Source organism: Cyprinus carpio, chromosome A20 (assembly GCF_018340385.1).
Source record: "Cyprinus carpio isolate SPL01 chromosome A20, ASM1834038v1, whole genome shotgun sequence".
Taxonomy (NCBI): Eukaryota; Metazoa; Chordata; class Actinopteri; order Cypriniformes; family Cyprinidae; genus Cyprinus; species Cyprinus carpio.
The window spans coordinates 1,547,861-1,575,495 of record NC_056591.1 but is presented as its reverse complement, the minus strand read 5'-3'; the positions used below and the strand labels follow the sequence as shown (position 1 = coordinate 1,575,495).

The 27,635-nt window shown below is 38.5% G+C and overlaps 1 protein-coding gene across 4 annotated transcripts in view; it reads left to right on the top strand.

Annotated features, from left to right (window-relative positions):
• Positions 1–23,559, top strand: part of tab2 (TGF-beta activated kinase 1 (MAP3K7) binding protein 2) — a 32,174-nt gene extending 8,615 nt beyond the window's left edge. The window contains exons 2-9 of one of the 4 annotated variants that reach the window (XM_042777327.1): positions 4,480–4,636; positions 8,470–8,638; positions 9,118–10,693; positions 12,578–12,738; positions 13,226–13,319; positions 20,192–20,290; positions 21,553–21,666; positions 21,751–23,559. In XM_042777327.1, the coding sequence (XP_042633261.1) occupies positions 8,537–8,638; positions 9,118–10,693; positions 12,578–12,738; positions 13,226–13,319; positions 20,192–20,290; positions 21,553–21,666; positions 21,751–21,887 (2,283 nt within the window). In that variant the 5' untranslated portion in view covers positions 4,480–4,636; positions 8,470–8,536 and the 3' untranslated portion in view covers positions 21,888–23,559. The remainder of the gene's footprint in view (positions 1–4,479; positions 4,637–8,469; positions 8,639–9,117; positions 10,694–12,577; positions 12,739–13,225; positions 13,320–20,191; positions 20,291–21,552; positions 21,667–21,750) is intronic. The other 3 variants (XM_042777326.1, XM_042777328.1, XM_019087213.2) reach the window with 3 other exon arrangements.
• Positions 23,560–27,635: the final 4,076 nt, after the last annotated feature.

Sequence of the window (27,635 nt, the reverse complement as noted above, 5' to 3'; positions counted from 1 at the left end):
ATGAATCAGATATGCATTTTAGAGAATGAACAAATAGTTAACATTGTGTCATATCAGTCAGAAAAGCAGTTCTGTTTTTTTTTATTGTTTTTTTATAAAAAAATTTTTAGCTAACTTAGATGTTATTCTTCGCTGAAACTCTAAAATGTTTTCAAAAGCCCTTTAAAATTAAAAATGTACACAGTTTGAATTAAATGAAAGTATAGTCAAATTTTTTATTTATGTTTTTGTGTTTTGCTTTGGTACTGAAATTGGTACAGAGAACCGTTGATTTTTACTGGTATTGGTACCGAATACTGAAATTTTGGTACCGTGACAACACTACTGCCAAGAAACAGAAGTAGTCTAATTCAATGTGCACTATTTTGCAATGTTTGCAATTTTTTCATTAAATGTATATAAATTGTCACTGTGGGGAGGGGGGTGAACCGTATAGTTTCCTGCTTTTTTGTCCTTTGCCAATCACACCTATGATACATATATATACACACACACACACACACACACACATATATACATATATATATATATACACACACACACATACGCATATATATACACACACACCATATATATATATATATATATACACACACATATATACACACACAGACACATATATATATATATATATATATATATATATATATATATATATATATATATATATATATACACACACACACACACACACACACACACACACACACACACACACACACACACACACACACACACCCACACACTGTTAGATTTATGTATGTATATGTCGATTCGCATCAGCGCACACTGCTCGTGGTGTTCTGTCCTATAATGCATGTTCGGTGGATGAATGATCAGATGTGCTGCTCAGGTGATGAACAGAGCAGGCCTACGCTGAAACGCTGTGAAATCTGTTCTTTCACACAGGGGCGTAGCCGGTATTTCAGAAAGTCATTTTTTAAAATAAAAAAAAAAAAAAATTATTATTTATTTTTTTTTTAAATATTTTTTATTTATTTATTTTATAATCACAGATTAAGGCAGAAAATATATTTGATAGTTTCTATGAAAATGTATTGTCTTCATGGTGTTTATTCAGCTCCGCTACAGCGATAGCCGCTTGTCTTAGCCCATATTTCCTGCCACATCATAAGTTTTTACTTCTATGAGTTTTGGACTTTCTGCGAGAGCGTCCTCTGGCGTCGACTTTGAATGAAACACACACTGCATGAGAGTTCCGCGCTCTGTAATGTTCACATCTCCTCATTTTGGATACAGTCATGCATAGACTAGTTTTTCTCTTTATATTTAAATCTAGATTTATTCTCATTGGCCCCTGGAAACCTCTACATGAACACGCATGCTTGAAAAAAGTGCAGGGGACGAATTTACGTTTTAATTAAGAATGGGCACCCCCCCTCATTTTCTATGCCCATGATTTCATACACTTTTCAAACACAGCAGTAAGTGTTTACTGGCTAGTATTCCATGTTGAACAAATTTAAGGGCTACAACCAAAAAGAAAAAAAACCATCAAAATCCTGTGTCAAAATAATGTAGCTTTACGTGATTTATTGACCTCATGGCTTAAAGTTTTCCGGCAGCTTGCAGGATCTCCAGCATGCGTCATTTGGCTGAAAAAAAAAAAAAGATAGTCCTACAATTAAATTTTTTATTTTTTTATCACTTTTGAGTTCATGAGTTCGGCTAACAATGGCAGGGTTTCCCATACGTTGATTTATTTGTTGTGGCCCGCCACAATATCCACGCTGACCGCCACAAATAACCACCGCCCCCTGCCATCAGCTCCCGCGTCCCACACATACGAGCGTGACTTTACCACTATATTCCCTTTTAGTAACTTTTTTCCATAAACGGTACATACTGACAAACCTAGAGACTTTTTTGGATAAGCCTTAGCTATGGTTCTGTTCAGTTGGAAGATTTCGGCATTGCTGCCCCGCGAGCACGAGGTCTGACTTCCCCAGCGCAGTGTCGTCTCTCTCGGCGTCTGTTCTGTGCAGTGAGCAGTAGAGAAGCAGCGTTCAGCTGGCCGTACTGCAGCAGACTCGTCAGTAAATGAGTATAAAACGGCGTTTCCAAGCACCTGTCGCTTACTGACTGTCTGGGCTTATAAACATGAACACAGTTCGTCTGTTAATGTGCACAGTTTGTTACTCAGACGCAGGCAGTGTGCAGCATTAGGCAAAAAAATAATAATACGGCCACACCTACTGCATATAGTCACTCTTTAGTGTAACAGTAAGAGGTATGTTGATTTTATCAGACGATGTCACTCTTATAAATCAGGATTTAAGGAGTAAAGTAAGAGTGACTCCTGGATAGTAATAAAATTAAAATGTATTTATATTGGTTTTATGTATGACAACAGAAAAAATGTGAATGGCTTTTTTGGGCATTTAGTTGTATACAGTATAGGGCTGGGCGATATATCTAACGATATAATGATGCGCATCTAGTCAGTAAAGCCGGTTCCCTGATTAGCGCTAAATCACCATCACCTGCTTTCAAATGGAGCGGCATTTAATAGACAGAGCCGTTGATCACTGACAAGGTACGCAATATCGCGTTCATGATCGAAGGCGATACATCTGCGATAATGTCGCGTTTTCATTGGTCAGTCGTTGAAGCCTATTTCTGATTGGTTGTTGCAGTTTTGACAGCGTTTATGCCAAGAGCAAAGAGAAATAATTCGAAGAGAAGAGTACTTGGCCAAGCGTGAACGCACGGGACACAGTCTAAGCACATACACGCTTACTTTAAGCGAAGAGGAGAGATTCGCGATTGCACTGAACACGGTTTAAATGCAGGCATACTCTCTGAGCGAGCCCAGAGAAAATTCTTACAAGAGCAACGTGTATCTGAGAGTGCGTGCCCAGTTCCCGCACGCCAGCAGAGAGATTCGCGCTCGCGCATTATATTAATGTACTTTCGCGCTACAATAATGCGCTCTCGACATTTGACAGGGAAATAACGCCATACTTTTTCCCTATGGGCCGATCTCGGCTGAAAGCTGTTGTACACGCAGCAGGTCCACACTCGGTGTAGTTGTGTGTATTAACCTTCGGCCCGAGTTCGTTTTATCACAGACGGGGCGCTGCTAGAATGAAGCAAATCATCCGCCTGAAAAATCCGGTTAAATCCTGAGGAGCTTTCGGCGGGTAGTCACCAGTGGCGACCTCAGCAAAAACGTCACTCGCAAATTAATATTTATGGTCGCAAATGCGACTGTTTTAGTCGCAGTTTGGAGCCCTGCATCTTTAAATATACTCCAAACGTATTAGTTACCCCAAAAATGTACTCCAGTAAATGTAACAAAGTAAATGTAAGTCGTTACTACCCACCTCTGACTATCCCTTTAAGTCAGCAGGTTCATTTAGTTTAACTCTCTTTGCCAAGGTGGTCTGATCCTCAAACAACCAAACATTAGAGGCACTATGTAAAAATTACATTGCTTTTTTGTTTTGCAATTCTTTAGCCTTGGGGTAGAAACTGTAAAAAGAAATGTCCCCTGTCTCCTCCCTCTTTCTTTTTCCAAAACAGATTGCACAACAGATGTATACAGTAACTAAGCCAGTGAAATAGTCTCTGGGCTAATATCTGAAATTGCTTTAACCCTTTAAGAAGTGTAAAACTGTTGTTGTTTTTTTTTTTGTTTTCTCACAGAAAACCCTGCTTTCCCAAAGTTACGTTTTTACTGCATTTGAAGTTATTCATAGTTTTTCAGCAGAAGTTAGCACAAATTTACATGAGCTAATATCCTGCGTCACTCACTTATTTAACTTACTGGAGACAAGTAAACAGTCAGTAATAAAACATAACAGAGGAACTAGTTAGGAGCTATAGGATAAATAAATACAACAGAGAATAAGCAGAAATGAAATAGAGTGCTCCAAGCTAACACATGAGATCATTGGACACAAACTAATAATAATCACGATTTTACTACTGTATTTCACAAAAAGTGCAGTTATTAATAATATTACATCATTTGTCTCATGGAAATGTCTGAAGGTAAAGCACTGAGTTTGAGTTGAGATAGAGATGTACATTAATTTCTATTAACAATAGTAACATTGGCAAGAAGCCAAAAAAAAGAAAACAGTGTAAATGTTCTGTCAGTGTGTTTGAGTTCGTTTTTAGTTCTTGTACCGTGTCATACATTTCATCATGCTAATCACAGGTAAAACCATGCATATGCCTCGATACAACGGTAAAAAAAAGCTTTTCTGTAAACCTGTAGTGTTAGAATTTAAAAAAATAGCCTAAACATTTAGTATAAATATAAATGCCCTAGCTTCAAAACAAGAATGAGTGTATTTGAATGACTTCCATTACTTTTGTAATCATTCCTGCAAGCTCATTGTCTTTCAACATAACTGGCCATTCTGACGCTGAAATTACAGTGTTACTAAACATGTTTTAAATGAGCAACGTTTCTCTGATGTGAGTTGAGTCTGTTTCTGCTGTTTTCAGTGTTGGTGCTTGTTCTCGGACCTCGAGCGCTTCTCGCTGGATCTCAGTGCTCACGTGATCATCTCAGCACCTGCTCTGAGCTTCTGCTGTCTCAGCTGATAAATGCTCCGCTTCAGAGCAGTAGCACTCTTTTGTTTGCTTCCGGACCGTTTGACAGGTGATATAACCCTGCGTTTGACTCGAGTATGTCAAAAGGTACCATTTGAGTTTAATGTGGGTGTATTATCAACCTCTCAGAACCTAGCAATTTTAACTCATTTAAAGGCACCTAACCATACAGTATATGAAAAAAACAAACAAAAATCAAGTGAATTAAAGCAGTCATATGATGCTTTTTTAAAGATCATTATTTTGTGTATTTGGTGTAACAGAATATGTTGACATGCTTTAATGTTCAAAAAACACATTATTGTTCAAATACTGTACATTATTGTAGTTCCTCTATGCCCCGCCTCTCTCAAACACGGCGTTCTCTACAAAGCCCCTCCTTCTGACAAGCGCAGTCTGCTCTGATTGGCCAACTGACCCAGTGCATTGTGATTGGCCGAACACCACAAGCACTCATCAGAAATGTAACGCCCCTTTCCATAATCGCGAGCTTCATCTTTCAACATAAATGTAAAGACAGTTAATAATGTGCTTAGTTTTATCATCAGTTCAAGCTGAAAGAGGAACAGAGTCAGTGACAGACACAGTGATGAAGCTCCTGTGTGTCTGCAGTACACAAGCCACGGACGGTGAATACAGCTGACCCCACTGTGTGACCCTCTCTCTCTCTCTCTCTCTCATACACTCACACGATGCGATACTCTACACGGCGCAATACTTAAACTAATAACAAAGCATACTTACAGTAGCTGATTCAGAATAAGCGCCAGATTGTCATAGCAAAGTCAGAATTGACCCATTTTTTTAGAAATAGCCTTTGCACAGCCAGCCTTGACGGCTTCTCTCCTAGGTTCACAAAACTGTCGTCCATAAAATGCATTGCACAAATTCTAACATCTGGGTTGTGCTGTTCTGCTGTTCTGTTGTAAATAAATCTTAACCAATGATTCCTGGTGCTTCCTGTCACACAGTCTCCAGTAGCACAGCATTAATCACACTTACCTGGTTCTGATAAAAAGGGTTTTTGTTAGTGGTTCAACGGATCACAAATCTCACGGTTCGGATCACATGACGGTTTTTGACCCACGGATCGGATCAGCAAGAAAATAAAAATATTTCAATTTAACTTGCTTTCCATTTAATACTTAAAGCGAAGTTCTTCTTTGATACTGATACACAGCAAATACTACTAGATTAACTAAGAGAGTTTAAACCTGATTAAAGAGACAAGAGAACAGCCAGTAAACATAAGAACAAATACACAAATTACAAGCACAGATAAATAAAACGCAATGTTACAAATAAAATGAGGTTGGTAGCATTCAAATACAGAAATGTAATAATTAGAGAAAATAACACTGCAGAGTTTTCACTGTATAAATTAAATATAGATTTTTATCATGGCCGTTTTGTTTGTTTGATGATCATTAATGACAGCTGCAGTATTTATTTGCTTGTGTAAATACGAACAAATTGTAAACTTACACTCTATAATGGTTACATTTTGCAATTAATCTGCAGATCACATGCGTGCCGAACCGTGGGGCTTGGTCTGTACGGATCACAGATCAAGTACAAGCCGTTTAACCACTAGTTTTTGTCCTTACATTTTTTTTTTTTTTTTTTTGCTTGTCCTCACTTACTGCACACATAATCACATTATGAACAAATAACTCTTTTCCACCCGTTCTGTCAAAGAATCATTTCAGGAATTATTGAATAATATGTGAACTACCCATGTGTTTACATTTAGGTAATAAATATATAGTCACAAAAAAGAAATGGGTATGCCATGAAAGGCTGTCCTGTTTCATTGCATCGTCTATATCTGTTTGTTTGTTTGATTTGTTTTTAATTGTGATAGGTCTACTTTTACTTTGTAAAGTGTCATAAGAACCTCTTTCAACAGTAATCTTGCATTCAAATGTAGTGTCCGACAATTTGATGTTGTTTTGGAATCAGACCCTGCAGTGTGACTGGAGCTTCGGTGTGTGTTACAGACATGTGACAGGAGAGGGCGCTATTTCAGCACAAACAGTCCGTAGATGTGACCGCTCTGACCAGTCAGCCTCAAACCATGCTCTTTCACTTCATTCATTGCTGTGCTGATTCAGTCCTCTGTGTTTGTGAACACATCCTGTGCCACGCTTCACCAGCCGTCTCGTTTGAAACCTTAATCTTTGTATTTTCAACAACATTGGGATTTTTGAGGAACTATAATCATATATTTGCTAGCCTTGCAATATAGGCTAGTTTGGCAGATTAAATTTAAGGGATTTGTTCTGCATTAATGCGTTTATAGTACTTATTAGGTCTCCTAAATTCTTCCTGATGTCTGGTAGCATTGCAGAAAGTTTTGCTGGCTTTGTTGAAACTGTGTTTGTTGTGGTCCAGTGTGAGCCTTTCTGTTGTTTTTAGTTCTAATGTTTCAGTGTTACTTGCATGCTTCACAGGTGCAAAACTGGCTTTGCTAGTTCCACAAACTTGTTTTTAAGTTAAGGTTTGTCATTCCAGTGCATTTAGACGAACGCAGTCGCCCCATTATCACCACTCTTTGAAAGATCATCTTTGTGATCCATTATATTGAAGAATTTTCCATGAGGTATAGATTAATTGTATAAAGCTGAAGTTATTCCAGCCTGGTCTTGAAATTGATACAAGTGCTGAAACATTTATACTCTGAGTCGGAAATGTGCCATAGTAGCCCACACCGTGTTGATTATTTGTTAGGAGCGAGTGTCGCGCTGACAGTGTAGATATAGCATCATGTTAGATGACTGTGACTACGAGCGAAAGTTTTGTTGCATCACAAATCACGGCTGGCTTTTACTGTAGACACAGTGTGACAGCATTTGCTTGTCAAATTAACATTATGCTTATTTAGCCGCCTCCTCGCTACACAAAATACTGATTTTTATGGTCTACAAAAATTTTCGAAAATAGTGTTATTGGTGCACATTCATTTCCCAAATTCATATTAATCCAAAACACATGCAGAGCTGTTTGTTGTGTGCTGCAGCGCTCTGAGAAGCTGAAAACACTGAACGATGAAGAGCCTCAACAGACTATACACTAATATAATTCAATCACAGTGAAGACGATTTTAGACTGACTGAACTAAATTGCTTTGATAAAACAATGGCAAAATAATGCAATGCGATAATTTTTATGTTGTTATGAAAAGTGTAAAAATATTTTCTGTTCATTATAAAACTAGGCGACCACAGCTCATAAATAATGTGTCTGTATAGACTAGAATTACATTTCACCCTCATCACTGGCTAACGATACGAAGTGACTGAATGGAATGGTGTGATATAAACCAATCATGTCTCTTCATCATGTGACTTGACTGCTGTAGCTTTTTAGTTGGCCTCAAGCGCAGAATTATATTTTAGCAGCTGCTAAAAACATTTCTGCTGCAGCAGTCTCTGCCCTAGAATCAGCACAGATATCCTCTGCTGTCACACGTGTCTGAATAATGAAACAAATGCACAGCGCTAGGCATCACTGTTTACTACAGAAGTCTGATTCCATACATAATTAATTTAATAAAATCAGCTCTACCATTTTTAAACTTTTTTGTGAATATTTATCTCTCTAGTTTCTGTGATAACAGATTATTAGATTAGATCGCTCAGAAGATGACCAGGCCAATGCAACAGCCCTGGCTCGGCCATTAGTGTGAGTTTGGGGCGGGATCATCTGCTTGAACTGACCAATAGGATACAAGGAGTGTCATGATTTTATGACATTAGCGGCTCGTTAATCCAAACTCTTCAGTCTTTCCTAGAGTGATTCATTGCATGTTGGACTATAACTGTCTGACATCATTCTCACGGATGTGCTTTTTTCTTTTCTCCTCTCCTCTCTTTAATGCAGAAGATGCTGAGATAGTGTGTGTGAGCGAGTGCTGTGGTCAAGTCCGTTCTGTTTTGGCAGTAGACGAATGGCACAGGGAAACCAGCAGAGTAACAACCAGGTTCTGCACCACCTGCGGCGAAAGTTTCCAGAAGTTCCCGAGGACGTGGTGTCCGAGTGTGTCCTGCAGGTGAGGTACACATGCTGCACTTGCAACATTTTAAAAGGTATTTCTATAAGCCTAGGTAATTTGTACATTCTTTTAAAATTCATCAGCACAATTTGTCACACAACAACTATTAAGTTAATATGACATCAGAAGTGACACCTGCTGCTGCTGGGCATAATTCATCACTGCACACTGTTTCTATCACTATATTTAGAGATGGTTAAGGCTGATGATGCAACACCCAAAAGATTTTCTAAGGGACGTAATGTGAGACATCTGCTAATTTATTTGTTGTAGATCAAAACTGAAAATCACTAGAAATCTGATTAGCAGTGGGAAAATGATTGTCTGATGCATCGCGTTTGTTTCTTCGACAATTCTTAATTCTTAAAGTTTTATATTTTATCTGCAGCTGCACAGTGGCACTTATGTTCTGCTTGCCTTCTCAAAACCCCCTCATATCTCCAGCTGACAGACGTGTGTCTCTCTTCTCTCCCCAGAATAAGAATGATTTAGCTGCATGTTGCGAGTACCTGACCAAAGTGAGTCCTGGTTTCTTGTATAGTGAAGGCAGCCAGAGTTTGACAGATCTTCACAATCACATGACCCAGCTCAACCTCGGCGTGTCTCAGAATACCCATGGTGCAGTGCAGCGAGATGTAGTAAGGATGAATGGCAGCAGGACTGTCACGCCCAGTATGAGCGATGGGCCTTTGAGCGTGCCTTCTCCCATCTCTGAGTTCTACCAGCCCCAGACGCCGTCTGTGCCGACACACACACCCACCAGCCTCAGCGCATTCACTGCCATGGAGTCCACTCGCAAGCCGCAGCCTCCTCAGCACCTTGGCCTTTACCAGGTTGGGGGCAAAGGTCACGGACCGCCTCCAACCCCGCGCTTCAACCCGATCACGGTGACGCTTGCGCCGAACACCGGCCGCAATACACCTACCTCCCTGCACATCCACGGAGGGCCTCAGTCGGGTCTGAACAGTCCAAACTCCATCTACATTCGCCCGTACGTGACCCAGCCGGGCTCCACGCGACAGGCACAAGGCCGAGCTCAGTACAGTCCCACCTCCCAGCCTGCTCAGCAGATCTACCAGATCACCCATCCTGCCACTCCCTGGAGCGGCGGCCAGCATCAGACCTCACACGTGTACATGCCCATCAGCTCGCCCACCAACACCCAGGCCCCCTGCATACCCTCGGCTGTGGCGTCACAGGCCTCCTCCTCGTCACCCTCGCCTTCCTCCTGCTCGTCTGCTGCCTCCTTCAGCCAGTACAACATCCAGAACATCTCAACAGGGCCACGGAAGAATCAGATTGAGATAAAGCTGGAGTCTCCACAGAGAGTGGCTGGAGGTTCGAGTGCGGCCACGGCTACGCTCCTGCGCTCCGGCTCTGCCTCGCGACCCGCCTGCAGCTCCACGTCTTCGTCCTGTCCGTCGTCCTCTTCGCTGGCTGCCAGCACAGGTCCCTCCCCCCCGATCTCGATTGGAGGAGCTGGGTTGAGTCGCAGCCAGCCCACGGTGTACATCTCTGCCTCCCCACCCACTGCTGCTGCCACCTCGTCGGACGACGGTGCCGTTGTGCCCAACACGCCTCGTTCACAGCCCAAGTTCTATATTTCTGCAAACACATCCGCAGATGACGGAGGGGGAAGGAACACACCTACAGTCTATATCTCAGCCAATCCTGGGCTCCAGGCCTCTGCGGGTCTGCGGGCTTTAGGAAGCCAGGTGAGCATGGGCCCTGCGTATATACACCACCACCCGCCCAAATCCCGTCCCTCTGTGGGAGCCGGAGGCACGGCCACGTCTCCTCGTGTGGTGGTGACACAGCCCAACACCAAATACACCTTTAAAATCACTGTCTCCCCCAATAAACCTCCGGCGGTGTCTCCTGGAGTGGTGTCGCCAACGTTCGAGCCGACTAACCTGCTCAGTCTCCCAGGAGATCACCATTACTCCGAGCCGGACCCCCCGTACCAGCCGGACCCACTCTCACCTCACCGGGACAGAAGCTCGGAGCCGCGCAGACTCAGCGTGGGAGCGGACGACGCCGCGTACACACAAGGTACGTTCATCAGCTAGACCTCTGGTGTGGACTGCATGCCACAGATCATTCCTTACAATCATTTAATACATTATTTGATGATCTTTTTTTTGGATATTGTTACATTTTAAGATGTATATTTAAGAGTTCTACACTAGAGCGGTCTGCACCACCAAATAACCTTTTGTTTTTTAGGTTGCTAGACACTAAAGCTAATAAGTACCTAAATTAGGCGCATGGTCCATCTGATCTGCTCATAGAATAAAATGTGATTGTGTTAACATCTGTTACAGCAATTAATCTTTCTTCTACTTTCACTTCTTTCTCTGTATAATAGCTAATATTGAGAATACTGTCAGAAGTGTTGTGTAGAAAACAGCCTACCCCAGTGTAAGGCATGCTTTATATTTTATGTTTGTTATAAAGCCGTATAAAACTGTGAACCCAGACATGCTCACAAAAACTGCAGTCGTAAACGGAGAACTCTGTTCTTAACATCCGGCCGGAGATGAAAACCAAGCTCGGTGTGTGTGTGTGTGTGTGTGTGTGTGTGTGTGTGTGATGTAATGAACAGTGTTGTGTTTGCCTTATATAGACACATTTGCCCATATGACGCCTAACTCTAACAGCTGTTCAGTTACACTTCATTTTCAATTATTTCACAAGCTCCTAGCAAACACTTCAGATGACATAATTAGCTTGCAGTCTTCCTAGTGGTCTGTTGAATAGTTATTATTCATGTTTTCAGTGTTTAGACCCCTCAATGCTTATACATGTTCTGGCATCACTAGATTATTAAACATTGTTGAAGCTGTTAATGGATGTGTGTGTGTGTGTTTGTGTGTGTGTGTGTGTGTGCGCTTTGTGTATTTGGACACGTTTGTGAATGTGTGTAAAGGCCTAATTCTGGTGAGATTAGTTTTATAGGGAGGTGGAGTAATGTAATAATTACCAAACTTCTAGGTCATTGTAATCCTGTCCAAATCGACCATCAGAGTAGTTTTTCATTTCCTGGACTGTGTGTTCACATGCCAGTAAATATTACAGTGTATTAATAATAACCCCAGATAATAATAGTGCTAGTGAAAAGCCAGTGTTTCTGCCTCGAGCGACTCTTGTCCAGTCTGAGATCCCGAGCGCTTTACTGGGAAGATTATCTAATGAGGCCCCTTTCTGAACAAATGTATTTTCTTTATTTACATGATTACATTGTTGCTAATGTCAATATTACTCTTAAAATACAAACCTGTTTAATATTTCCTACGTAATTATTTAGCACCTAAATATATAGCATTGCATACTTTGCTTACTAAATACAAATGCATTGTTTATGATGTTTGGAGTGTGATGTGTATTGGATGCTCTCTGAAGAGTCCTCACTTGTGCGGATGGACTTTCAAAATACTGATATTATGTCAAATCTGTAAAAAGTATGTCCTTAAGACAAGAGGTTGTGACCAGATTGGACAAAATATCAGATGTCAAAATATATCGGTCTGTAAGATGAATGAAATCAGAAGTCCTAATGGAAATACAAGTGTTGAAGAGTAATAGGTATTGTTTTAGTTTATTATTTTAGGTAATGTATCTAATAGCAGACACAGTAATTTAGTGCTAGTTAATGTTAGCAGTCCTCCACAGTCCACTGTGAACTCTTTCACCTCTTTATCATACAGTCCAGTCCGGTCCAGGAGCCCTGTCCGATGGTTCTGTCATTTATCTGGTTTTCTTCGATACTTCACATTATGGACACATTGTGTATGCTAAATGGAAATGCTGTTTTATCACTTTATAGTCTCATGTTCTGTCTAGTTGCTCAGATGTTCTGCAGTATTGTTTTTGTGTGTGATTAGTTTGGTCATGAAACTCCACATGTATCTGACGGTGATCCGTGTGAATCTGCAGCTTTGCTGGTGCATCAGAGAGCACGCATGGAGCGACTGTGGCACGAGTTAGAGCAGAAGAAGAGAAAGCTGGAGAAGCTGAAAGAGGAAGTCAACGAGATGGAGAATGACCTCACGAGGAGACGAATGCAGCGCTCCAACTCCGTCTGTCAGATACCATCTGTAAGCCAAAGCACTGCTTCATTTCTCATCTCTTTTACAAACACATTCCTCTCTAGAAGTATTTGCTCTGACAACAGTTTGACTGATTTTTTTTTTCAAAATGCTGAAGAGAAATATCTACATTGTCAGAGCATGTATTTTTTTTAATAACATGTAGATCTAGTATCGTGATGGACTTGATGCAAAGTAACCAACACTTCATAGACTGTTAAATTATTTTGGGTCATGCTTTATATTAAGGTGTCTTAGCTCCAATGTAATTATACCTGAGTAATATTAATTAACTGCGTGTACTTACTACATGGTTAGGATTAGGGAATGGTTTAGGGTTAATTGCATGTAATTGTGTGTAATTAATTGTTATTGTAATAGTAAGTACATGTAACATGTAACAAGGACACCTTAAAATAAAGGGTTACCTAATTTTGTTGCATATTGTAATAGAACAGCAACACACTTCCATGTATTTATTTCTGCTTATTTTCAGATTGAGGAGATGAAACAATTGAGGTGTAAGAATAGACTTCTACAGATCGATATTGATTGTTTAACCAAAGAGATTGACCTTCTTCAGACACGAGGTGAGTGTCTTTCCTCGTCTGTAGAGAGCTTACACGTGCTTTCTCTGGGATTTCACAATAGCTTTTGTTTCCAGCTCCCAAACTGCTTGCTTCTCACACAACTCTGTTCTCACTACCGTTGTGAAACATGTTCAGATAAAGTGTGGCATTACAGGTCAAAACAATGGGGTGTCAAAATGTTTCCTAAATCAAAACAGATGGCAGATTAGGTATAGGCCTCGTTTACACTGCAGGTCTTGATGCCCAATTCTGATTTGTTGCCTATATCAGATTTTTTTGGCTGTCCGTTTACACGTTCTTTCAATTGTGACCCATATCACCTCATGTGTTTACACTCGCTATACCACCTGAAACATCACACATGTGTTGTAGTCATTTACTGCCTCCACACCTGCTTCCTCATGAGAGTAATGTGACCTGTGCTGACAGAACGAGTCACAATGAGCAAATAAAAAAAAAGACACTCCCCATTAAAAGACCTTCAAAATGATTTATGATTTGTTGGAACCGGACAAAAAATGACTGAGCTACACCTGTTTGAAGTCGATAGAGTCAGTGTTAGGCAAGCTACTTGGAAAATGTAGTAAGCTAAGCTAACAGTTACTCTTCATTAAATGAAGCTTCACTACACTAAAGCTACAGCCCTGTGAAATGTAGCAAGCTAAGCTACAACAACACGGCAAAAGTAGTTTACTACATCTAAGCTATTTAAAAAAAAAAAAAAAAAAATTGTTATATTGAACCAACATCATACCAAGTCAATGCTCTCTCAGTGATCAATACAACTGTCAGTCAAGCAGATAGACAGGCATAATAGTTCAGTTTAGTTGTTTATTCAACAGCTATTCCAAATCAATTTGGCAACAAAAATCAGTCTTAACCATCTTCAAGAATAAAGAAATAAAAGTACTTGCACTCTAAAAACCTATTAATTTACTAACTGCTTGTTTTCTTAAAAAAAAAAAAAAAAAAAAAACTAACACTTGCTTCTCTAATCTTTTTGTATTCTATCTTTGTTTTCTTTTTATTTATTAAACAATTAACAAAAGCAAAAAAGGCCTCTAAATTAAAAAAAAAAAAAAAAAAAAAAAAACCTTGCTACATGTACTGCGTTAAGCTAACGGAGACTTTTTATAGCACTTATATATCATTGCTCTTTTGTTGATTTTGATTTCTTCCATTGTGCTCATTTGTAAGTTGCTTTGGATAAAAGTGTCTGCTAAATGACTAAATGTAAATGGTAACCCTTCACAATAAGGTTCATTAGTTAACATTAGTTAACTAGTGTAGGTAGCACGAACTAAGAATGAACAATACTTTCAACATTTATTAATGCATTATTAAAATCAAGCTGTGTTTGTTGTCATTAATTAATGCACTGTGAACTAACATGAACTACAAATTAACGACTGTATTTTCATTAACAAAGATGAATAAATACTGTAATAAATGTATTGTTCATTGTACGTTCATGTTAGTTAGATTAGCTAACATTAATGAAATCTTACTGTACTGTATAGTGTTACCATACAGATGTATAGGCCTACAAATAACTTAGGCTACGTTTATTTTCATCGTTGCAAGTGGTCATTCATTATATTATCACCGTTTCACCAAAATCAAGTTTAAATACTAAGTTTTTGAATGTTTCGAATGTCTTCCCCCGTCATTAACGCCACATTCGAAGGCAGTACGGGCATCTACGGGCATCATGAACTTGCAGGTTGTACAGTTTCTGTCGCTATGTGGGCGCTCAGTTTTTTTCTGTTATTTGGCCAAAATATCATATTATAAAAGATTCAGCGCTTCTCACAAGCTATCTGACTGTGACTTCACAACAAATGCTAAGAAAAAAAAAAAAAAACATCAAATACAAAACACATTAGCCTTTATAAATATAGTGTTTCTTGAGTAAAGAGAACGCTGTACTTATTCAATCAACAGTTATTTTATTTACCTTCATACTGCAAACAAACTAAGATTCTCCAAACTGCGCGCCGCACTTCATTCACGAGAGAGGCGGGAAGAATAATGAGGTTTGACTGACAGTTTGAGGAGCCAATGACGTTACGAGGTTTAGTGGCGGTGGCATCACTTTTACTGGTCCAGGATCAGTGATCCTTAGCAGTTATATTTCCGATTTGAGCTTGAGTTTCAGAAATGCTTTGGATAATGTAACGTCAGCTTTTGTTGACGCAACCACGCTACTTGATCAGAAAAAAGGGCTTAGCTACTGAAAAGCTATTTGATTAAGAAAGCAGCGACGCTAGCACCACGCTACTAAGAAATGTAGTTAAACTACTAGCGTCACTACTGTAGCGACACTACTGCCCATCACTGGATAGAGTGAAGTCTTTTCTTATTATTAATTACTATATTAATAATCACAGTAAAGCTGTTTTTTATTTTATCTTTGATATTATAAATAAGAACAGATCCAAAAAAAAAAAACAGTAGAACAAATAGCCTAGAAAGAAACAAACAATGCATTACCTTTATCATTTTATATCTAAACTAAAGCATTCATGTACGAAAAACAATCCAATGTAAAAATAACTTTAGTGTGTTCATTACAAATAAATGGATTATTAAAACTACAAAAGCAGTTCAGTTTTCCTGATTCCCTCTTCTCTTTTATTGTTAGATTAACATTATGATTATGATACAGACGTCCTATACTGTAATGCATGGATCTAATTATTAACCAATTATAGGTTTGTAAACATTCAGGATGCGTACGCATCATGGTTGCAGAAAACCCGGGAGAGATAGCCTTTACGGATAAAGAATTACACGGATACGGTACAGAATAGTTAGGTTTAAAAAGAGAACAGATTATATAGATAAGATGTAATTTTCAAAATATTCTCTGCATATTACAAGAGCTTGTCACCCAGCGATAAGCACTGTTATTCAACGAAATTGACGTTAAGATAGTGGGATAGTCTTACAGATCCGAAACAGGGATGATGGTTTTTTGTGGGCGGAGCCTATCTGGTGGCAGAAAATGATGATTTTCAAGAGGCAGTCTATGGAGCCATGGAATAAAAGAATAAAAAAAAGGTAAATTAGATTTTATATTTCAAAATTCTGACTTCATTCTCGCAGTTCCGAGATTATATCTCACAAATCTAATAAGGAAAAACAACTTATCACTCTCTCTTTTCCCCTCGGCTCTTCTGGCTTTTTTCCCAGAATTGACACTCACTATTTTTGAGTTAAGTCGAGTTATAAAGTCAATTAGGATATATAAACTTGCATTTCAGAAAAAAAAAAAAATCATTCAGAATTGTGAGATTAAATGTTATGTAAAAATGGTAATAGTAAGGTTTAAATAATATTTCATGTTGTAATCATAGCAGTTTTCATCCATAGTATGCCCATTTAAAGGCCTGGGTTTAGCTTCAAATGGCGTCTATGACGACAGTATAAAAATTATTTCCATTCCGATCTTGACATCAAAAGGCACAAAAATATTTTTTTCTCTTATTCCATGGATTTTACCCATTTGCCTCCACTTGTTCCCAGTGTTTTTCTGCAACCACTGTGCGCACGCAGCTGCAAGTGACGTAACTGACGTCTACCATGAATTGGTCTATATAATGTTACACATCAGATGTTTTCCCCAACAGTTCCCCAAGCGTTCACTTAAGACAGAGCAGAAGATGTTTGTGTGAACACTGAAATACTGTAATTCTGTATTTATCGGGATCGCGCGCTGTTATATGCACGCACTTCGATGCGCGAGAAGCGAGCAGAGAAAATATACAAATAAAGATAAGAATTATTATTATTATTATTTTATTTCTTTATTAATATTTTGTGCAAAGTTACACTCATTTTGCCTGCACAGGTCACATATGATGTCATTAAACCGTATTTTTATTGACGAACAGAACGCAGTGCCTCAGAAAATCCGATCTACCTGTTTACATGACAGTCGCATTCGCACATATCTGATTTATATCCGATTTATTTCCACATATGAATGAGGCCTGAAACCGATCTTGAAATATCCGAATGCATGCGTTTACACTGTCATAGAACAGATCCGATCTGTGTCACATATGAGCAAAAAAATCAGAATTGGGTCACATTTAACTGGCAGAGTAAACGAGGCCAAAGTTGATAAATGACAGAATCATTCGAAGGTCAGAGTATTTGAGTCACTTCTGGAGTCTTTAACAGCAGTCACTGTTGGAGGTGAAGCGGTGTGTTAGTATATAGACCAGCGGTCAGCAACAGCAGTAATATCTGTCCTGCAGTCAGATTATTCTGATAGCGGCTGGTTCTGAAATAGATCTGTCATGAAAGCGACAGTTACTCACAATCACTTCGTCTTTGGTGATTTTGCCTTCAAAATAAAAGTACGAGAACGATTTTGAAGCAATGTTTTATTTTGAGATGAACTGAGAGCTTTTAACTTGAAAAGTTCTGAAAGACATTCAAAAGAGTCTGCGGATCGCTAGACGCGCCTCTAAAATAGCCGTCATGAAACGTAAAAGTAGTCTACGGCAAATAATTATTGCAATAATTTAGGATTCATTGTGTAACAAGCAAATTAAAATGATACACATTTATTATTCACAATCTGGAAAGAGGAAATAAAACATTTGGTTAAGAGCATGACTCAAACATGACACTAATGGGCTTATTCAATCCTCTTATTTGTTATTTTTATACAATCTGCATCTCCCACATGTGTGTTTTAGCAAAGCGTCTTGTAAGTTGGTGAATGAAGATACTTGCCAGGTTACGTGTGACTACTCTGCTTTATTAATTTATCCAGTGTAAACCCCGAACACTGCCACACAAATGTGGCTTTTTGTTAATGACTGTCCTACTACAGGATTTAACACAGAGTAACAGCTCACTAACAGTTATAAGAGACGTATAAGAGACATTGATTGATGGGAAATGCAACTAGACCTACCTGTGACAATGTTACTAAGTGTTTTTCATCAATTACTTTCTTAAATTATCCTTTGACTATGTTCTGGCCTGACATCTAGTGGGGAAAACTTTTTTTGGCCCGATGCCAAACTTACTTGCTGAGCCCTGATAGAGACTATAATGATTTTAGTCGTATCAATTCATGTTTTTCTAGATACAATATAAATGAGTTTCAGGTGTGTGTGTGTGTGTGTAACCTGCTATTCAAAAGTTTGGGATCAGTATGATATTTTAATGTTTTAAAGAAGTCACTTCTGCTCATCAAGGCTGCATTTATTTGACCCAAAATACAGGTTTTTTTATTTATTTTTTTATCTTTAATATTGTAACATTTTATAGCCATTAAAAATAATGTTTTTTTTTTATTTTAATATACTTTATGATGTAAAGCTGAATTTTCAGCATCATTACTCCTTCAGAAATATTAATTTTCTTTTTTTTTCTTTTTTTTTTGTAACCTGTGATATCTCAGGATTCTTTGAAGAATAAAGTTAAAAAAGAACAGAATTTATTCAAGATAAATCTTTTCTAACAATGTCTTTATAACTTTGTCGTTTTAACATGTCCTTGCTGAATAAAATCATTAATTTCTCTCAAAGAAAGAAAAAGAAAATTTACAGAATTTTGAATTGTAGTGTATATTGTTACAAAAGATTCCTATTTTAAATAAACACTGTTCTTTTTAACTTTATTCCTCAAAGAATTCTGAAAAATGTATTAGTTTCCACAAAAATATTGTGCAGCACAACTGTGTTCAACATTGATAATAATCAGAAATGTTTCTTGAGCAGCAAATCTTCATTGTAAAATGATTTCTGAAGATCATGTGACACTGAAGACTGGAGTAATGATGCTGAAAATACAGCTGCACATCACAGAAATAAATTACACTTTAACAGATATTCACACAGAAAACAGCTGTTTTATACTGTAACAATGTTCTGCAATAAAACGTTTTTGTTTTTTACTGTATTTTTGATCAAATAAATGCAGCCTTGGTGAGCAGAAGAGTCTTAAAAAGGAAAGAAAAGAAAAAAAAACTCACTCAAGTCTTACTGATCCCAAACTTTTGAACAAATATATATATGATTTATATTTATCAGTTATTGTATTATTATATACACAATGCATTTATTCACAAAACACTGTGATTTTAAATATTTCAAATGCATATGAACAAGTGTTCTGTAATCAGAGTTATGTAAGGCACATCTTCCAGAATCAGCTAAAAACACATCTGTATCTGACCCTCTAACTCCAGCACTCTCTGTTCTAATTACATTCTTTAAAAAAAACCTTGCCCCTTTTAGAATTCCACTTTATTCATTTACTAACTGCTTGTTTTCTTTTTAAAAAAACAAACACTACCTTCGGTAATCTTTTTCTATTCTCTGTTTTCTTTTTATTTATTATATGATTTAAAAAAAAACCTTGCTACGTGTACTGCGTTACACGAACTGAGACTTGTTCTAGCACTTGTGTATCGTTATATCACATATCTTTTGTTGGTTTGATTTGTTTCTATTGTCCTCATTTGTAAGTCACTTTGGATAAAAGCGTCTGCTAAATGTAAAAAGTCTCATAAACGTAACGGCTTTGAATTGTGCTAAATTATCCTAAATGATCTGAGAGTGACTTCATCTGCAGTGATGCTGTGAATGAAGCTGTTCGTGTGTGTGTGTGTGTGTGTGTGTGTGTGGATGGATCAGGGCTCACGGCTGCGTGAGGGAAACGCTGACCCGTCCGTTCAGCTGTATTTATTGATTCGTCATTTTAAAGGGTGTGTCTTTCCCACACTTTGACATCTTGAATGCTGCGGAGATGCACACAGTGGACAATCACAGCGTTTTGTTAAAGTGCTAACAGCTCATCTTGTGCTCGCTTTAGATGTTTTTGACCGCTGTTCTTCTGACTTTTAGGACCAGACTTCAATCCCATTGCAATTCACAATTTTTATGACAACCTTGGATTCTTGGGTCCCGTTCCTCCTAAACCTCTTAAAGGTCCTACGAAACAAGGTCAGTTTGAATCTCGCAACACTTTCAATTAGGGATGCACCCAAATGAAAATTCTTGGCCGAAGCCGAAAGGTTTTCCCCCGATGTATTTTGCCTTTTTTTTTTTCTTTCTTTTTTTTTCACCATTGCATAAATTAAATTGCCAAAATATGCTTTTTACTGTTTTGTCTTGCTTTTCAAAGAAAAAAAACTCAATTACAAAACAACAATTTAAAAATATTTAACACTGAAAAATTTTCAACATTCTAGCAGACACTATACCAACAAAGCACAATTTAGCTTAAAATGAATAAGTCAGTAAAATAATGTTTTTGGCCATCAGAGCCCCTTCTTGAATCAGGCATGCATGTGTTACTGTACAATTAAGAGCAGAAGAGATGTCTTTTTAAAACATTAGAAAATATTACAGATCCTAATCTGAACACTGTGTGAATGTTATAGTACATGTATTAACAGAGCTGTTGTAGTGATTACTGTCTTTTTATTTAATTTAACAGAACAACAGTAAAATTACAATACTATCATTTATGAATGTTGACAGAGTACTTGCTTACTCCTCAACTATTATTTTGGCAGAAACGCACAGGAAGACCTCAGCGCTTATTTTTGTTGACAGCAGCAGATTTATAAATGAGTCTCATTACGAATACGTCGTAGGTTCACATTATCACATGCCTTGTTAAAATCATAAAAATGTGACTGAGCAGCTGAGAGGGAACACCGTTTCAGAGCAGATTTTCCTCACGCTGTGAACTTTGAACCCTGGTTAACAAGCAGATAGCGCTGTCAGAATACATGCAATGCGTGCGTGTATTAAAACATAATGTTCTGCAGTTTATTTACTGATTAAGGTCATTTTGTGATTTCAATCATCATACAGTACAACAATCCCCCTTCCTCTTCTCACCAGAGACATGCTGCAGCACTAAACCGTCTCTCGCTGTCAGGCTGCGCCTCACTCTTCCAGGTTGCTATTTGATCGCGTCATATCATTGTTCGGTACAATTTATTCAGTCTTTTCGCTTATTATAAATATAATTTTGGTTGCCGAACATTCGGTGCATCCCTACTTTCAACACTATCTTGGCACATTTTTGCTGCTTCTTTTCTATTTGATTTTCTGTCCCTGAAAGCTTCTGCTTTTTTCATGACACATCCACAGCGTTATTTCACTACCTCTGCATTTCGTTCTGATGGTCAGTTTCTTCCTCTGTCCTTGTTTTTCTGTGTCCGATCTGTCCGCTGTGTGTTGGCGCTCGTCAGGTGTGGATCACACAGGCTCTCTGGACAGGAGAGGGCGCAGAATCAATGTCAGCTCCAAGTTAAAGAGAGACCCGTCTCTTCCTCCTGTTCCTCCTCCTGCGGCTGCACCCGTGGGTGGGTCTCTGAACCTCTCTTTCCTTCTGCCTCTGCTCTGCGCAGGCTTTGACCAAGGCTTTGTTGTGTGTGTGTGTGTTTCAGAGGGCAGTAGGAGTGCGAGGGTCGTGCCGGAGCCCGAGGAGGACGACGGTGTTCAGTGGAGCTGTACTGCCTGCACCTTCCTCAACCACCCTGCTCTCATCCGCTGTGAAGAGTGTGAATTCCCCCGGCATTTCTGAGCCACACACACAGTACACCTAGCATTCACACAGACGTGTAGACGGCCGCCGCTCGGCCTCCAGCGGGAGATCTCGGACACGTCTGTTGGAGGTTTTCTCTAAAGCTTCCTCTTTGCCCCACAGTGTCATTGTATGTTTGTCTTGTGATGTCCACTGAAGACTGGATGATGTTTACAGCTCTGTGTGTCTCTGTACAGAATGTGTGTGTGTGTGTGTGTCATGTGGGAGATCAAGGGATATTTCACCCACTTGATCTGTGAAGAGGCTCAGTGATATTAACACGTTTATTCCATCCACACGCGGTTGTGGGTTCGGATGCCAGTGTGCCTTTTTTCATGGGAACTGATCGGGACTGCTTTATCCATGCTGTTCCCAAAGGATCATGGGTGGAATCTGCTAAACTCACAGTTCTTTTGTTTGATCAATGAAATGCAAAAAAAAGAAAAGAAAAAAAAAAATTCCTGCATGTTTTAGATGTACAGTTTACAGAGGAGTCTCCGCCACAGATTTTACTGTACATAGTTTTAGAACCAGCTTTTCTTTCTCGAGAATTCACATGTATTTCCTGTAAGTATAGCTTTATAGACTTCATTTATTTCTATGTTGTTGTTCTTGTTTGTTTCTCTCAGATGAGTATGGTTTTTTGTGAGAACTTAAAGGGATGCTAAAACAGCGTGCAGCTGTGAATGAAAAAACAAAAACAGCTCTGTCAAGCACTCTATTCAGCGTACGAGCTGCAGACGCAGCAAAACTGAACTGAAAAAGATCTAGATTTTATTAATAAGGTACTGGACCTCGGAGCAGTCAAAGGACTTCACAGGAAACCCATAAAGCCCGCCGATAACAAACGCTTTCCTACGTGACAACTGGAATGTAGCTTTACTATTAGGGGAATTTATACCTTTGTGCCATGAAAGGAATGTTTCTTTGCCATGCAATGATGAAGCTTTTTCAGATTATTTGTAGTAATGTGGGCTTGAGAGGAAGACTCGTGTGCGGGTGTCCTCCTAACAGTGGGTGAGTATTCACGAGGGCTTTCAACACACGGAGTACTCGCCGCTAGCTTCTGTGGTTGAGGAGTCATGTCTCTGAGTGCAGCGAAACCTTTCACGATGTGCCTTCAGTCTCTCTGTGGTTCTCTGTTACGGATCATGGTATGTGGCAATATGCACAATGCCTTAACTTACCGATGTTACAGAATTTAATCTTTATTATTATTAAACTGTAATAAAGTTACAGTTTTGTAACTTTATTAGTTGATTGAACCAAAACAAATGTTTTGACATCCATCTTTGTAAGAGTGCTAATGCATAAATTGTGCATTGAAAAGTTGAATGAGATTATTATTTATAAATCCACCAGATGTGCAGGTCTCTGGTATAAAAAGAACTTGGCTGTGGAGAACATTCATTCAGTCTACTCTGTTCCGAGATAAGACTGTTTTGGCTCCAAAAACATTACTCTCTGTGCTAGTTCCACTAACGTTTGAAAAAACCAAAGACATAATCAGATCTGTTCGTCATGTGTTTATGGATTTTAACAGAAAAAGGGGAGAAAATCATTTGGATATTCATTGTTTTTGATCTTAGCTGGGAAAACTGTCTTTGTAATGGCTAAGTTATTTGTAAAAAAATAAATAAAAAAAATAATAAAAATAAATAAATACTGTCTCCTTTGCTGGAGTTTTTGGATCTTAAGAATTTGTTTAAAAAGGATTGTTCTTCTGGCTTCAGGTTGAAATTGAACTGAAAAATATGGTACATCTTGTGGAAATACACCACACTGCGACTCCTAATCGCTTCATTATTAAAGGATTCAAAACTGTATCCCAAAAACTACATTAAGTTGGGAAGTGTTTACCCTCACGAACAATAACAAACAAAGTGGAAACTGAATATACCTGTGATCACTGACACAGATTAGTGAAGCTGTGAGCATTAAAATGAATGAAGATGAGTGTTGAACACCAGAATCCTCTCAGATCTGGAGGCTGTGTTTCCTCGTGTCTGCATCATGGCGTCTGACTTGAATCAGCTGTGGTGTTTTACAGTTTTGTTTAATTGCTCACGCACTCAAAGTTGTAATTGAGGCTCGCTCAGTGAACCGTTCATTCATATACCAAATATTCAGACCCAGTCTGCAAAACTGCAAGCACATGATCTGCTTTACACTTCATTTGCAACTGATAAAACTAACCTTTCTGAAGAGCGTTCTCTACATTACAAACCATTTGGGAAACACTGCCTTTTAAACGCCACACTTATTGACTACCTACACAATGCTCATGTAGAAAAAACATTTAGACATTTGTTCACTTAGAAATCAAAGTGTTTTGAGGAATAAATAAATGGAAATGCTGTATACAATACAGATTGTTTCAAAGCAGTAACGAATTCAAATCTAACGAGCCAGCAGCGTGATTCTAGCGCTCAGCTCAGTCCAGTAACTAAAGTTCATCAGCTGTGCAGTGCATTTCTGTTCATACGTGTATGTGAGGGCTTTGACGAGCTCCCCTGCACCCTGAACGAGCAAAAGACTAGACAGTTGTCATATCTGTGTGTAATTGGCTAATCATTCAATGTTTGTGTATGGAGTTACTATACAAAAACACCAGTGCATAAGAGTTAAAATCCTTTTGAAAGACGTGCCTGCTTTTTCAATCTTTGTGGTTTTGTGTAACAGCTGGATGCTGCAGAACACTGAGTCTCTCAGCAAACATAAAGACAGACATACAAAGTACTGAAAAAATGAAAGATTTGATTGCTGCTGTGGGGCCTGTATTTTAATATAGTAAATCTAAAGTATTAGGAAGCACCCTACTGAGAATACTACTTAGAATCAGTGCAATTACTGTTGATACAATTTTGAATAATTTGGCATGTAAATGATATTGCACAAGTGTGAACTCAATTCTGTTGTATACTGTACATATAATTTACAGCAGAGATTAAAGTGTCTCATTTTCTGTGCACAGTAAGATACATGACAAGAAATTTAATGAATACCAAAGTATCATAAACATAAGAATGTGTCTGCTTTGCCTTTATTCAGCACAGAGAGCAATGGTCCCTAATCTAGAATGGTTATTAAAAACCACTGTGAAACACCAGATGGAAGTTAATTGCTTTTTATTTACACTATTACAGTGTTTCGCAATTTCTTTAATTTTCTGAAACCATGGTTCCTTTTCTCTAAACTTCACAAACAAAACAAGCAAAACACCAGGGTTTCTCTTGGAAAAGCAAACAATGATTTCAAATCCATTTGGACTCATCTCAGAATGGTACGTTTGCATCCAGACTCTACACTCAAACAACCAAATGGTTAGTTTTTATTGTTTCCCAATTGTTCACGTTTGCTGAATCTTTGGCCTGTTGTCCTACAACTAAACACTGAAAACAAAACCACAAATGCATTATTCAAAACTGCAAAAAAAATTGTTTTTTGCACCAAAATGAAAATGTCATATGAAGAGATCTGTGAACACGATGAATATCCCATCAGTAACATTACCGTCATTAACATTAGCAACAGTCCTGTGAAGGTGATGATGAATCAGTCAGAAGCGGTGGAAGCTCACTATGCTTTCCTGAACTATCTGGAATGTATTTAGTTTATATATACTTGTTTTTATGACTGCACAAATTTAAGACACAAATCTCATAGCAGGCATAACTGCTCTTTTAACAGATATTCAAGTTACACAATGGCAATAAATAAATAAGTAAAAATAAACATTATTACAGCATTGTCTTTATTTATTAATAAAAACTCGCTCTTAGACTGCAACTTTCCACATACAAATACATGCTCACCCTTTAACTTTATATCTCAAACAGCTATGACAAAGTTCTCTTTTAAGAAACCCTTCAAAACATTTCAATCTCGAAACAAAAATAAGTAAAAATAAAAATCTACACACACACACAGAGAGTTTGTCTTGATGACAGAAGCTTCCATTACACAGACAGGCTGACATGTGACAAGACACTTATAACAAAAATAAGTAAAAATAAATATGTAAAACAAAACAAAAACAATACACAATGGACAAAGAGACAGGAAATAGTATATTGTATGTATGGATGTGATATAGACAAATTATGCAAGGGAATGTGGATAGAAGATAGATACATTAAAGCAATAACATACAGAATATAATAAATATAAGTATAGATAGTTGGGTATTGCACATGTTTTATTGTACAGTGGGGAGCACATTTAGAATCAGAATCAGAAAGAGCTTTATTGCCAAGTATGCTTGCGCATACAAGGAATTTGTTTTAGTGACATAAGCTTCCAGTACACAGAGACAAAAACATACAGACAAAAAAAAAAAAAAACCTTTGCAAATAAATAGGTGTATAAACAATTGTGCTATAAATGATAATGGAATAGAATAGAGTAAGATGCAGAGATGTACTTGGATGGAGGAGCAACAAATAAATATAAGGATATTGCACACTTTTATTGTATAAGTGGGGAACATTTAACTGTTCATGAGGTAGATTGCCTGGGGGAAGAAACTGTTCTTGTGCCTGACTGTCCTGGTATTTGCGGCTCTGAAGCGCCGGCCAGACGGCAAAAAGTTCAAAGATGGGGTAACTTGGGTGTGAGGGATCCAGAGTGATTTTCTGAGCCCAGGGGGTTTCTCCTGAAGTTCACGATCATCTCCACTGTTTTGAGCGTGTTCAGCTCCAGGTTAAGACTGCACCAGACAGCCAGCTGCTCAACCTCTTGTCTGTAAGCAGACTCGTCACCGTCCTGGATGAGGCCGATGAGTGTGGTGTCGTCTGCAAACTTCAGGAGCTTGACAGAGGGGTCAGTAGATATGCAGTCGTTGATGTAGAGAGAGAAGAGCAGTGGGGAGAGAACACATCCCTGAGGGGCACCAGAGATGAGGGGGCGGGTGTTGGATGTGAATTTATCAATTCTGGTGATCCACTGACAGATAGAGCTAGGAACAGAGAGCTGGGTCAGGTTGGTCTGGAGGAGTGTTGGGATGATGGTGTTGAAAGTGGAGCTGAACTCCAGAAACAGGATCCTCACATAAGTCCCTGTTTTGTCCAGATGTTGCAGGATGAAATGCAATCCCATGTTGACTGCATCATCCACGGACCTGTTTGCTTGGTAAGCAAACTGCAGGGGGTCCAGCAAGGGTCCAGTGATGTCCTTCAGATAAGCCAACACCATATCTGTCATAGGAATGAGCAATCTGTAATTTCATTGATTTAAGTTGAAAAATGGAACTCATACACAACTGATGTATTCAGTGCTTCTTAATCTTGACATTGGAAATGTAGAGTGGTTCAGAGTGAGTTCAGTTCAAGAGCATTTAGCATTATTTGTGAATCCTTTGACCAGTCATTAAGAAAGAGCAATTAAGACATGACTACCCAGTGGCCAATTGATGTTGAAAAGACATCAAATTGACATAAAAAGTGAATCATAAAAATAAATGTCAAATATGCAAATCACACTAAAGTCATAAACTTGACATGAGAATTGAACGTCAAATGCCAACAAATACATTAAACCAGTTTCAGTGTGGGATTAACTTCCTGTTTTCACTCAATGACCCCTGGAAGAAATTGCCATCCAAGATGTTAAAATGATTCAACAGCATCTTGATCAAGTCTTGACTAATCTTTGACAACGAATTGATAAAAAGGTACCCGCTGGTAAAGAAACTTTAAAGATAAAACACGCTTCATGCATATATGCAATTTTACATTAGGTGTGTACGTT